The sequence below is a fragment of the Netta rufina genome, assembly GCF_964035555.1.
Source record: "Netta rufina genome assembly, chromosome: 8".
NCBI lineage: Eukaryota > Metazoa > Chordata > Aves > Anseriformes > Anatidae > Netta > Netta rufina.
The window spans coordinates 1531659-1545301 of record NC_140131.1 but is presented as its reverse complement, the minus strand read 5'-3'; the positions used below and the strand labels follow the sequence as shown (position 1 = coordinate 1545301).

At 59.3% G+C, this 13643-nt stretch overlaps 1 protein-coding gene across 1 annotated transcript; it reads left to right on the top strand.

Moving 5' to 3' along the window:
• Positions 1-9687: 9687 nt before the first annotated feature.
• GADD45A (growth arrest and DNA damage inducible alpha) lies at positions 9688-10770 on the top strand. Its single transcript, XM_084290963.1, has 4 exons — positions 9688-9852; positions 9971-10072; positions 10288-10501; positions 10607-10770. The coding sequence occupies exons 1-4, from the start codon at positions 9809-9811 to the stop codon at positions 10718-10720; spliced, it is 474 nt and encodes a 157-aa protein (XP_084147089.1). The 5' UTR covers positions 9688-9808; the 3' UTR covers positions 10721-10770.
• The last annotated feature ends 2873 nt before the right edge of the window (positions 10771-13643 follow it).

Sequence of the window (13643 nt, the reverse complement as noted above, 5' to 3'; positions counted from 1 at the left end):
AGCCTTGTGGTACCTGATTGTATATTTGTGTTTATCCCCAGCAAGGATAATATTTCTAATATCTCTGAGGAAGCCCCCCTTGAAGCTCCGGATCTCTCGCATAAGAAGCTCACGCTCTTCTTGGGATATTTTAAGTGATTCCCGCAAATGAAATCCTCAGAACTCAATATATTTTCCTCAAGCAAGCCTGTTTGCTTTTGGAATGAATCAAATACCACCAAATGATACGTGCACATAATTAACAGTCAGGGCAGAAGTTTTCTGGAAAAAGCTGGAACCCATTTCAGCACCCTGCTCCGTCACAGGCACCGAGCCTGCATTGCATCACATACATTTTATTAATAAAATGCAAGCATTCACACTCAGAGCCTTGAAGCGCTGCTTGCCAGATGGCATGGATGGCTTCGTGGTTGTACGATGGCATTCGATTACACAAATGGATTTTTCAGTCACCTGCCTGTAGGATTTTTCACTCAAATGGAAGCCACAGCAGCTCTGTTTTGTTGGTTTTGCAAGGACCGTGCATATTTCACCTTCGCTTGTTACACTGGTTCCATACGAAGAGCTCTGCACTCTAGTGCCTTCTAACCACCTAATGAAATCCCACCGTAGACAAAGAAAGCCAAGATATATTCAGTATTCCCAAATTTCCCAAGTGAAGCTATGACCTAATGGGATTTGAGTCACGCCTTGAATCAAGCACACACAAAACAGATTCAAAATGCTTTAATATAAACTGAAAAATAAACTGGCTATCGTATGTACATGCTCACCAACAGCCAGATGTGTTTATTCCACACAGCAAGAAGCCAAAGTTGAAGGGTGCATGGTAGGAAGCTGCGTGCTTTGTCACACACTGTGCTTGCACATGGACATTTGCAATAAAGAGGCCTAATTACCAGCCACGCGGGGCCCAGTTTTCAGGCACTTTGTATTTGAAAAGCAAATTCATTGATCGCCACGTTCACGGTGATAACTTCTGCCTCTCTGGACAGGCACACCCAGCGCAGTGCTGCAGAAATCCCAACCCAGATGTTTACGTGGCAGCTCCCTTCTCTGGCCTTTCCTGCTCAGGACTGCACCTTGCAGTTGTGCATCACCCCCCGGAGAAATGCAGCAGCTGGGGAGGCCTCAGGTCCATGTTCACCTGAGGAACTAGGAGCTGAAATGCCACCGAGGGGATCAGGCAGGGCTCTGGAGCCTGGCCAGGCGGGCGGGCTGTGGTCTGCGGGGAAAACAGGCAGGAAACGCGATGGGGTGTGAAGGGCGGCTGGCTGCATCCCTCAAACACAAAATGAAGAAAGTCTTGGGTCTGACGAGTGACTGTGAGCTGCAGAACCGACAGGCCGGGCTGCCTACACCTGGGGAGCTCGGGGTGGGCTCCCGAGGGCTCGCTGGTATCTCGCAGAGGCCAGAGCGTTGCCCTCCTGCGGGGGCATCAGCTGGGCCCAGCTGCCTGGTGCACAAGGCTGCCGGGAAGATAAGGCTCCCCGAAGGGCTGCTGCTCCGTCAAATCTGCTGGGCAGAGGGCTCAAAGGAGACCGGGAGGGGGGCTGAGGCTGGGGTTTGGGCATGCCTTGCTTCCCTAGGAAGCTTGGCCCACACACGTTTTCTCCTGGGCACAGCCAGGGAAAAAGGAATTGGTGGAAAAGGTGGTTTTCTGCCTGCTGTTTTTTGGGTGGTGCTGCTGCAGATAAGCAGGGCCGGCTTCCAGCGCAGGGCGAAGGGGCAGCACCCATTGCACCGCACCAGGCAGCTCGGCACAGCCAGCAGCAACCACGGCCAAACCCTCCACACAGCACTTTTTGGAGAAACGGCCCCAGCTCCCCTGCAGGCCACGGGCACAGTTTGCTCACACATACGGGGACAGGCACATCCCTCCGTGCTCCTGCCTAGCAGAGCTGCTGGGGGATCGCAGCTCCCCACGTCCTGGTGCTCAGGACAGGGCTGATGGACACTCAGGACATAGCTGGTGCTATGGCCAGCCCAGAGGAGGGCTGGTGACAAGGTTTGGGGCTTTGTGATTCTGTCGACGTCGGCTGAATGACAAAATTTGCAGCTGGAGGACCATTTGTGCACGCTCAGTGATGCCCAACTGCAATCGATCCTGAAAACCTGAACCGCGGACAGCCATAGCCTGGGAATTAAATAGCCAAGGACTATTAACACGGCACTTCTGCTTCTAATCAGGGCTGTAACTTTTATGTTACGGCTTCCAAATCGCCGAAACCCCGCACGGCAGTCTCAGGACGGTCATTTCGTTAGCGCTGTTTGCTGATGCGGTCGTTAGAGGCTGATTGAAACGCTCACAGGCGGCTTCCAAGAGCTGGCATCAATGACAGGATGGCAGTGCTGGGTTTTGGGGGAGCAGAGCCTGATTTTATCCATTATTGCTCAGGCCCAGCACAGAACCAGCGCTCCCAGGGGCTGCGGGTGCTATTTGTGGCCGGGGCAGGCAGCCTGAAGCTGGCCTATAGATAACCCAGCGAGGGAGCTCCTGCCCAAAAGAGGCTCGGCGTGCTGTGTGACACGCTGCACCCAGGCTATTTTCAAGCCTTTGCCAGCAGCTGTCGGCTGTCTGCTTATGAAGCAAGAGGAGGAAACGCGGCAAGTTCAGGGCAGGGGGAGACGAACCCGTCTGGGTCTTTGTTCCATCTCTGAGGTGCATTTTTCCTGTTTTTTTTTTTTTGGCTGAAGGACGTTTACAAAGCCGTGCTGCTGGTTTTCTCCAGATGCATGCACCCCTCCCTGCCAGAGCACACAGCACGCCGAGCAGGAGGAGGTTGCTCGGGATCTCTTCGAGGTGGATCTCTTCCCAGGTCATACAAAATGCTCTGTTTTTTTATACAAAAAAAACATGACATTTGCTTCTGAATGAAGTCAGGTACGGCCAGGACTTCAGAACAGGACGGAAAACTTCACACACCACGTAATCACGGCACCACAAAGTACCTTCAGCGACTTTCTGCTCATTTTTTTTGCAGTTGTTTTCACTGGGTTTTCAACCTGCTGCATGAAGACACCGAGTGTCCAAAACGCGTTGCACAACTCCAGCAGGGACAGCTCGGGGGGTGAAGTGTGCCGGATGGCCTACTTGTGGCAGGTCTTGTGGGTGAAGAGTATGGGTGCCGGCGAGTGTGAAATAGCAGACGGTGGAAGAAAACCAAGCAGCCTACCTACGGCTAATTTTTTGCAATTAAAAGCACGCTGCGTTAACTCAGAGGCACCTGCTGCTGCTGGCTCACCGCGGTGAATACAGCGGGCAGCACGCACACCGAGCACTTTTTACGGAGATGTTCGCATCAGTGGGTTCGTGGCACAGGGCTTCTGATTGGGATAAAGTCCCAGGATTACACAGCGCTGAGCCGGGCAGCGGGGATGACCAGGAGGGGTCCGGCAGAGCTCAGGAAAGCTGCACCGCACGAGCTGCACCGCGGCTTTGTCCTCCCGGATATTCTGCTCATTTCAGCACGGCTCTGGGCTTTTTTTTTTTTTTCAGAGCAGAAAAACCAGCAGAGGCATTATGAGGAGGGCTGTAAACACAGGAATAACAACACCAAGTACGTGCACGGAGGAGAAAAAAAGGCCCATCAAAATGTGCACCGGGCAAGGGAACACACCGTGCAGCCGCAGAGCTTTGCCTGCACATTCAGCCAGGCTCTTTCTTCCCTCGAATCCCAAACAACCTGCAAAGAGGGAGTTCCTCCTTAACAGCAGCCAAGGTAAAAGGTATTTTTAGCTCCGAAAACGAGCGCTGGAACAGGAAGAAAGAAGCAGAAGGTCAGGGAGCCTGAGCGCTGCTTTTATCAGCCCCCTCCGCGGGGCTCGCTCCTGCCGGCCCTGCTCTGCGCGCCCCTCGGCACTGCTCAGAAGATGGAGAAGGGGAGAGAAAAACATTTCCTCCGAGATCTGCAGAGCATTGGCTGGGGGGGAATTAAAACCCGCAGCGGTGGGACGAGCGGTGCCGTGGGAGCCCAGCCCGAGCACGCAGCAGGCGCAGCACCCGCGGTGCCTCTTCCCACGGGTGGCACTGGGGAAAAGAGCAGGGAACGCAGAGGTGCCGCGGCGAAAGGGCCGGCAGCAGTGCTGGGAAGCCCAGGACAAGCCAAAGCAAATCCTGCAGGCTGGCGGGTGGCTGCCCGGGCAGAGAGCTGCTCTTCCCTGCCGGCTGAACCGGCCTCCGCGGCCACGGGCACTTTCCCATTGCCATGGCTGCTGCTCTGCAGGAAAAAAAGCAAGCACGCTTTTTTTTTCTTTTTTTTCTTTTTTTTTTTTTTCCTTCTGGTCCGTGTTATTATTTTTAAGCTGGATCAGCTCTCTGGCAATACAAGGGGGAAAAAGGGAGTGGTGCTGCCGGGTTTTGGGGGCAGGCCTGGCCGCTGCTTCCCTGCAGCGCGTGCTCGGTGCTCTGCTGCTGCGCTGTGCCGGTGGCCGTCCCCTGGAAGCCGACCCAGAGCAGCCTGCAGCCCGTGCATTTTTGGGGAAAGCCATCAGCACGGCCCCCAGCGCCTGCCAGGCCATGCAGGGCATCGTTTTGTGCAGCACCACTTCCAGCCCAGCCTGTCCCCGTGCCACAAAGCAGCCCGTCCCCTCTGCGTGCTGCTTGTGGAGCCCACGGCTTCGTGAGGCGTCCCCCTCCCCGTCCCCAGCCTGCCTGCAGCCACCGAGCCTCGCAGCCTCCAGGATCCAGCCTCACTGCCTCCCCGTAGAGCCCTCTCCGTGGTGCAAAGAGAAGGGACCTGCTGGTTTCGCCGTGCCAGCATCTCCCCCGGCTCATTCCTGGTTGCGCTGGGAGCGTGGCACACCAAAAAATCACCTCCTTAACGCGTTAGAAAAAGTGCTCCCAGCCCAGCCCTGCAGCTCGCCCTCCCACCGCTGAAATTTTTCCTAAAAAGCAGCTCAGACTGACTGCAGGACCTTTGCCAGCACAGCCCTGGCACTGCCTGCACGCGCTGCTCCCTGCGGGGATGAGGACGGCGCACGGGCACGACCCCCAGCCCCCCGTGTCCCCCCACACCACCCCCAGGCCCCTTTTTTGATTAAACCAAAGAGTGCAGGCGGCGTCGGGAGGCCAAGGGAAGCCCTCTGCCATCCCGCGCGGCGCTCCTGGGAAGAAGGCGTTGCACTTTGTGCGTTTCTGGGCGTTTTCCTGCATTTTGCCACTGGCAGACCCGAGTTTCGAGGCCGCCCTCCCAGCCGGAGGAGGAGCGAGGGGAGGACACGCAGCGCGTTCGGGCTGGGGGACGGGGAGCAGAGATGAGCCCTGGGTGCCCGTGCTGGCTCTGAGGCACCAAGCTTCATACGTGAAGGCAGCAAGAAGCAACAAGGGGAACCCCAAAACCTGCTGCAGATTCCCTTGGCACCAGCACGCACCGGGCAGGCGGGGGTGCCCAGGAGCACCCTGCTCAGCCCCATGTCAGGCCGGGGCAATTAGCCCGAGCCATTAGTGCTGGTGCTGTCGCTCACTAATGAGGTTTGAGCTCCCAGGAGGCGAGGAGGGAGCACGCAGAGCGTTTCGGGGCGCTGCCGGACCCCGGCCCCAGTGAACGTGCCGCTGCTGGGTGCGCTCGGCCCGCACGTGCTCCGGCACGCACGCTGCGGCAGCAGGCTCGCCCCGGCGGGGAAATTCGGGGAGAACAAGATCAAACAGCCTGAAAACAGGTCACGGCATCGCCTCTGCTGCAGATGGGCAAGACAAGTGCTCATTAGGGTGATTACAGGCGGGGGAACTACCCCGGCTCTCTGCTAATGAGCAGCGTGGGGCTGCCTGACCGGTGCAGCCCAAACAAAGCCCGGGGCTGTTGTCACATGCTGGGCTCTGCTCCCAAGGCTTCCTCCCTGCTCCTGCTCCTCCCCGTCCCCCATCACAGGCACCACAGGCCCAGGTCCCCTGGCCGCAGCGGCCGGGCAGGGAGCTTACGGGGGCTGAAGCATGCGGGAGGTGCCCCGTGGGGTCGGTCACTGCTCTGGGACCTGCTGCTTGGGGACACGCGCTGGTGGCACCGCCTGGCGTGGGCTCAGGCAAGGTTTGCAGAGATCCCGAGCATCCTCAGCTCCTGGCCGAGCGGTGCAGCCTTTGGGGGGGCAGTGCTGCTGGGATGGATAAAGCAGCACGGGGGCTGTTGGCTGCGATAAGCACGGTGCCGAGCCCGAGGTCCCGGTTCCCAGCACGGGGCACCCGCTGCGATAACGGGGTGCGTGTCCCAGGGCTGCAGGGGGCACGGGGGGGACACGCCTCGGCACAGCCCGACCACAAACATCTCCAGAGACAGATTTCGAGGCCTGGAAGAAGAGTTGGAGGATTCAGGTGGATGGGGTTGGTGCATCCCTGTGCCCGATGCACGGCAAGGGACACCGGAGCGCCCGCTCTGCAACCCAGGCAGCGCGCACGCGTGCGAGAACGGAGTTTAAAAAAAAAAAAAAAAAGCAAAAAAAAAAAAGCATTTGCATTCACCGTGGGCGTGCTGCACACCCAAATCACCGCCCGCGAGTTGCTCCGAGTGCCGCTGATGAAAGAGGCGCAGCACAGGGTGCTGGGAGCAGCTTGGCTGCAGCAGGCGGCTACGTGGGGAACGGCACCCGCGCCCGGCCGGCCGCCCTGCGGGGGGAATGGCCGCGTCCTGCCCACCCCTCGGCACCCAGCCTGCCAGCTCCTCCAGCCCCAAGGCACCGTTCCTAAAGGGATCTGCTCCTACTGGGCTTCAGCCGGCCCTCGTGTGGTGCTTAAACCCAGGGCCATGATGCCAGCATCATCCCCATCTCCTGCAGAGCATCCCCCCCATCCCGTGCCCTCCTTCACCTGCTCCCGTACAGCCTCAAAGCCAACCCATCCGTGGTGTGCCAGATCTGGCATTAAATATTTAGGGATATCGTTTCGTACCCATGTTCTCCACAGCATTTTGTTGCGTATTTCATATATAATTATCCTATAGATGCCATGTGTGTATGTATCATTTGCGCACAGCTGTCAATATATGGACTACACCCCTATAAATCAGTTCAATATCAGCTCCCCAGGTGCACCAGCACCCCGTGCCCAGCCGGGAGATGGGAAAAGCCAGACCCCAAACGGGATTCCCATGGAAAAGAGGAGCCCCCGGCCCGGCCCTGAGGTTCCAGCACTGCAGGGCCACGCGGGGGCTCGTCGCAGCCGCTCTTCCCCGGCGAAAATCCTGCAGTTAATTAGCTGCTGGGAGGTGCTGGCAGCTCCCACCGGGCAGGAAAATAAAACCAGCGGGGCCGGCTGCTGCCAGCATCCCGAGCGGGACGGCCGGGGAGGGCTGGGGTTTGGGGAGGCTGCCTGGGGACAGGGGGGAGCCTGCGGCACCCCACACCCGGAGCAGCACCAGCATTTTCTTAACCAAATAAAATGCTAATTTTATTAAAAATAAAAAAAATAAAAAAGATAAAATGATGCTAATAATGATAATAACAACCCTTTTATGGCGCTCCTTAGGACCTTGAGCGGGGGCTCAGCCCCTGGCCGCCTTGCTGATGCTGATATGGGCAGGGGGCCGGGGGTCTCCGGGGGGGCTGGAGGGACCCCGAGGTGCCCCCTGCGCTGAGCTCCTACCCGGGGGATGCTGCGGGAGGAGGGATGCCAGGGGCTGAGCGAGCTCTGCGGGGGCTTTTTGGTGCTCAGCGTGCGGGCAGCACGGGTCTGTGGCCAAAACGCAAAGCCCAGGACCCTCACGGAGCAGGGCTGGGGGAAAACGGGGGCTCAGCGGGGTGGGTGAGAGGCTCGGCCAGCCCCAGGGGGACACGGCCCTGGGAATGGATGGGGACATTGCTGCAAAACGGGGCCAGCAAGGAGCCAGCAGGAGGGGGAGCTGCAGGGGCAGGGGGCAGCCCGGGGGCAGGGGATGTGGGGTAGGGACGTGGTCAGCTCGGGGCCAAGGCAAACCCTTCAGATGGCATCCCCGCCCGGGGCTGGGGCAGAGGGCAGGCCGGGCAGAGGGATGCTGCTGCGGGTATTTTGCAGATGGGGGTGAGTAATGAGGACTCACTTCCCTCGCTGTGAGCGAACCAGCCTGATTTTCTCGTCCCTGCCTGGCTACGCCGGGTTATTCACCTGCCGGCCTCGGCCTTCCCTGCAGGCCTGGTGCCGAGCGGCTGCGCGCATCCCACCACGGCTGCTGGTTAAGTTTTGGGGAATTTAATAAAAACCTTAAACAACTCAAAGCTCTGACGTGCAGGGCACCCACCCCGTGCTGGCGCAGCACCTCCTCCTGCAGCACCCATCAGGCACGGGCACAGGACCCCGAGGAGACCCCTCCTCGATCATCCTGCACCACCAGAGCTACCCAGGGCCAGCAGGAGGCTGGAGACACGGCCCAGGGCACCGCCGATACCCGGCGAGACCCCGAACCGGCCCCGGCTGCTGGTCGGCTCCCTCCCAGACAGATCGGGGGCTCCGGTTGCCATGAGAGATGGGGCAAATGAAGCGGATTTAATTGGGAGGCCACCAAACAAAGCTCCCACCTGTTGCGCCGGGGCCCTGCCATCTGCCGCCCCCACCTGAGCGCTTCTCGGGGGTCGGGCAGTGCCGTGGGGCACTGGGATCGGCCGGGGATGACCTTCGGGCACCTTCCTGGAGATCCCCAAAGGGGTTTGTTTGGCAGTGTCTGCACCCAGGGATTTGTGTTTGGCTGCGCAGAGCCCTTCCAGAAGGAAAGGGTGTCCTGAGAGGGGGTGAGGTGATGGCAGGCAGCGTGCCCGGTGCTCAGCATCACCTGGTGCTGAGCGTATCCCAGAGAGGAGCATATCCCAAAACTGAGCATATCCCAGAGAGGAGCATATCCTAAAGATGAGCATATCCCAGAGCTGAGCATATCCTAGAGCTGAGGATATCCCAAAACTGAGCATATCCCAGAGAGGAGCATATCCTAAAGCTGAGTATCACCCAGAGCTGAGCATTGCCCAGAGAGGAGCATATCCCAAAACTGAGCATATCCCAGTGCTGAGCATATCCCAGAGAGGAGCATACCCTAAAGCTGAGCATATCCCAAAACTGAGCATCCCTCGGTGCTGAGCACATCCCAGAGCTGAGCACATCCCAAAACTGAGCATCCCTCGGTGCTGAGCATATCCCAAAACTGAGCATATCCCAGAGCTGAGCACATCCCAGAGCTGAGCATATCCCAAAACTGAGCATCCCCCAGCCATGTGCCGGGGTCACGGGCCCAGCTCCTGAGCCAAACCCAGGCACTGCTTTGGGAAATGGGCACCTAGGAGTAAGCAGGAGCAGGAGCAGGAGCAGGAGCAGGAGGAGGAGGAGGAGGAGGAGGAGGAGGAGGAGGAGGAGCAGGAGGAAGGCTCCGGGGAGCACCCGGACCCGCTGGGACCCAGCAGCCGGGGGGAGCCCGCGGCGCCCTGCCCGGGATGGCGCGCCGCAAGCCCCGCCCCTTTCCATACAGACCCCGCCCCCTCCCCCAAACCACGCCCCTTTCTCCCCTCATCCAATCAGCGGCGGCGCCCTCTCCGGTTCCCGTGGCAGCCTCGCGGGGTGCGCTCGGGGGATAAAAGGCGAAAGGCCGGGAGGGAGGGGGGAGGGGGCGTGGCCTCATTTGCATGGCCCAATGGCGCGGGGGCATGCAAATGAGGGCGGCGCGGGGCAGGACAACGCCCGCGGGGAGCCTTTGTCCGCAGAGGCGGCGGCGGCGCGGGGCGAGCGGGGACGGGGCCGGCACCGGGATCGGGATCCGGATTGGGATCCGGATTAGGACCGGGATCCGAATCCGGATCCGTAATCGGGCCCGGGAGCGGCCCCGGGGCTGGCGGCGGCGCTGCCCTGCCCTGCTGCCGCACTATGACTCTGGAGGGGCTGCCTGGCGAGCACCGCACGGCCGGCAGGTAGGGACCGGCACCGGGACCGGCACCGGCACCGGGACCGGGGGGTTGGGGGGGGGGGGGGGTCGGGGTCTCCCGGTGCTCCCCCCGGTGCTCCCCAACGCCGTGTGCCCTCCCGCAGGATGGAGCAGGCGGGGGACGCGCTGGAGGAGGTGCTGAGCAAGGCGCTGAGCCAGCGGAGCCTCACCCTGGGCGTCTACGAGGCGGCCAAACTGCTCAACGTGTGAGTGCTGCCCCCCGGGGACCCCCCAGCCCCCGCTATTCCCGGTGACACCCCCCCCCCACCCCACCCCCAGTGCTCCTGGTGACCCCCACGGTGACCCCGGTAACCCCCCCTTGGTGCTCCGGTGACCCCTCCCGGTGACCCCTTTCCCCCTGGTAAACCCCCCCCCGGTGACCCCCCAGTGTTCCCGGTGACCCCTCCCGGTGCCCCCGCAGGGACCCGGACAACGTGGTGCTGTGCCTGCTGGCGGCGGACGAGGAGGAAGCGGAGGACGCGGCGCTGCAGATCCACTTCACCCTGATCCAGGCTTTCTGCTGCGAGAACGACATCAACATCCTGCGGGTCAGCAACCCGGCCCGCCTGGCGCAGCTCCTGCTGCCCCACACCGCCACCGAGCCCCCCACCGACCTCCACTGCGTCCTGGTCACGGTGAGGACGGGGCTGAAGCAAAGCCTGGGTCCCCGGGACCTTCCCGCTGTTTGCACCCGGATTTAGGGTTTTAATTCCCCGTGCTGACCCCTCTTCTCGTTCCAGAACCCCCACGCGTCCCAGTGGAAGGACCCGGCGCTGAGTCAGCTCATGTGTTTCTGCCGGGAGCGGCGCTACGCCGACCAGTGGGTGCCGGTCATCAACCTCCCCGAGCGGTGACAGCACTGCACCGGGGTCGGTGGGATGCTTTCCGTGCGTTGGCGCTTAGCTCAGGAAGGAAAAAAAAATCCCCCCTGCCCTCGTGCGAGGACGCAGCAGGGGAAGGGGAGGGGGGGGGGGGGGATAAAGGTTTTAAAAAAAAAAACAAAAAAAAAATCGTCCAAAAAAAGAAAAAAGAAAAAAAAAAAAAGGATTTAAAAATAATATCGAGGGGTTGAGCTGCGTGGGATGGATGGAGGACGAGCGACGCGGCCCGGGAAGCGAAGGGAAGGAGGCTGGGAGGAGCCGGAGCCTGCCCCAGGAGCGAGGACGCCGCCGAACGCCCCTCGAGGTTCCCTGAAGTGCGACTCGCTCGCAGGTTGTGGCTCGACTCCGCGAGGAGCTCGGCGGTTGATCGGAACGCTTTGCAGCCGATTTTTAGCGTGTTTCTGGGATGTTCAGTCTCGAGTTTTTAATGCTAAGATATATAGTAAGTTATTTTATGATATTGACTTTAAAAAAAAAAAAAAAGTTATTTATACCCTGCGGTCTCTGAAGCAGGCACCCCTGCAGCAGCTGGTCCTGGCCGACGCCACCTCTTAACAGGAGGCTGCTGAGAGCTGCCCTACTGGCGGTGTTGGAAAGTGGATAATGCTTTGTTCTGGGGTGTTTTTTTCTTCTTTTTTTTTTTTTTTTTTTTGTTGTTTTTTTTTTGGAATAAAGTTGACTCTCGGATCCTCTGTGCTGTTGTGTTGCCTTCCTTGGCTCGCTCGGCGGGTCCTGGTCCTGGTGCACGGGTCCCGGAATGGCACCTGGGCTCCTGCCGCACCCCGCCCCAAACCAGCCACCGAAAAAGCAGCCGGCGCTCTGCAGGAAATGGTAGCTATTTTTCTTCCACCCCGCCACTTAAAAGCATAGTTTGAACACCAGGAAGCGTTTAGGGACGCCCTGAAAGCCCCGCGGGGGGGGTTGAGTCTTCTGGAAAATTGGGGGAACTCGGCTCCTTTCTGCAGGAACCCTTCATGTGCTGAGCCCCCGGCGCGGTGCAGCACGCCCCGCCAGCTGCGCCCCTTTCTTCCCTGCTGGCTTCGTTCCCCGAGCCTCTCCGCGGCCAGGCAGGGCCCCGCCAGCAGCTGCTTTCCTTCTTCTTGTCGCACACCACACAAAGCCGAGCTCCGCGGGGCAGAAATCCCCAATCCTGGCCCCAAAGGAGCCGGGCAGCTGGCAGCGGCACCGTGCCGGCACAGCAGCGCCCACGCTCTGCCCCAGGCCAAGGTGGGAGGCTCCGGGGACACCGCTGACCTACATCCTGCCTGCCGAGATGCCCTGCTTTCTGCAGCCCCGGCTCGGGGGGCTGGGACACCAATCCTACATTATTTTTTCATTATTTTTTCATTATTTTTCTCCCCGGTCCAGGCGCTGGGGACAGCTCGGGTTGTGCTGGGGCACCGCCGCCGCCGCACCGAACGGGAGCTTTCTGAGCTCGTTGTTTTTTTTTTTTTTAGCTTTGTTTTTACAGCACGTGGCCGGCGTCAGCACTTCTAAAGCCAACGTGTGTGCGTGTTCACACAGCCCCCTCCCGCTGCGTGGTGCTTGGGAAGCACAAATTTGGGAACGGGGGAAAAGGCTGGAGGTGGGGCCAAAGATACCTGGGGGTACAGCGCCAGGCCTGCCTTTCGGGACAAGCTGGGGCTGCTGCTTGGGGCCAGCCCCATAGCAGGGGGTGGTTCAGGCCCTGCTTCCATCAACCCAGTAACAGACAGCTCCTGAAATACACCCCCCCCATATGTACATATTTATGTGTATTTATAGACACACACACGCGTAAAACTAAAGGCTTTTTGCTCCCAAAGCCTCCTTTTCTGGGCTTGTAACAAACATCGGGCCTTTGCCTCCAAACCAAAGTGCCTCGATGAGAAGTACAGAGGAAAACAAAGCCACCTGAGGGGCTGCTTGGTCTGTGGGGCAGGACAGCAGCACACACTGGGGTGGTAGCAGGGCCTCCTGGCATCAGGGCCTGGAGGTGGGAGCACCCCGAGGCAGGGCCCTGCCCCATCCTGCCCCGCCAGAACCTCCCGGCTGCTGCCCATGCCACTGGTTTCGTTTCTCCTTTTTCATTTTACTGATTACGAGTCTGTGATTCTTCAGAGCTGCACAACTCCTGTTGTTTCGTGGAGTATTTATAGCAAAGGAGCAAAGTTACAAGCGGAGACGGGTGTGCGGCCACACCCCCCCCGTGTAGTGCAGGTACAAGCACAGAAAGTACCTGAGCAGCCATAAAGCACATTGCCAGAAGCTGCCACCCGCGTGCTGCTGGGCGAGCTGACACCCTCGGGTGGGCTGCCTGAACTGAGAAGCACCTGGAGGAAAACCTGCAGCGTTCCTAATCCCACGTCTCTGACCACACCATCTTCCAACGTGGAAGCAAGAACGAAGGAGATACTGGGATAAATCTTCACCCCAGAGCTGCAAAGAGTTCAAAATTGTATGAAGAAGCAGAAAAATGCACCTTGTAGGGAACAGGTCTGTAGGACACGATGGATTTCCCACAGGCAGAGGCACCCCCGGCCAGCAGCCCCCACGTGGCTCGGTGGAACAGTACAGGGAAAAAGCACGGCATTGAAGCCATCCTTGTGTCCACACAGCTCCAACAGGCTGGCAGAACACCCCGCGGGCAGCCTCCCCTCGCCCCCGAGCTGCTCAGGCCCCCTGGTGCCCCTGGCCCTTTCCACCCACCCGCAGCCAAGGGCTGTTCTCAACTAGGTGCCTTATAAAATGAGAGTAAAAAAAACTCAGCGTGGATCTACGTCATTGTTGTGAAATTGTCACTAGAAAAATAGTTGTAAAAATAATTTGAAGGTGAGCAGAGAATGAGCAGTACGGCTCCCTCACTGCCAGCCCCGCGTTCGGATTTAGAGCTGTGGGTTAAAGAGGCTTGTTAAAC

What these genes read in the sequence shown, in the direction of transcription:
- GADD45A (XM_084290963.1), top strand. Translation starts at nt 9,809, where the DNA reads ATGACTCTGGAGGGGCTGCCTGGCGAGCACCGCACGGCCGGCAG. An exon ending in GAGCACCGCACGGCCGGCAG is followed by an intron (nt 9,853 to 9,970) that starts GTAGGGACCGGC and finishes GCCCTCCCGCAG; the next exon opens with GATGGAGCAGGCGGGGGACG. An exon ending in TCCACTGCGTCCTGGTCACG is followed by an intron (nt 10,502 to 10,606) that starts GTGAGGACGGGG and finishes TTCTCGTTCCAG; the next exon opens with AACCCCCACGCGTCCCAGTG.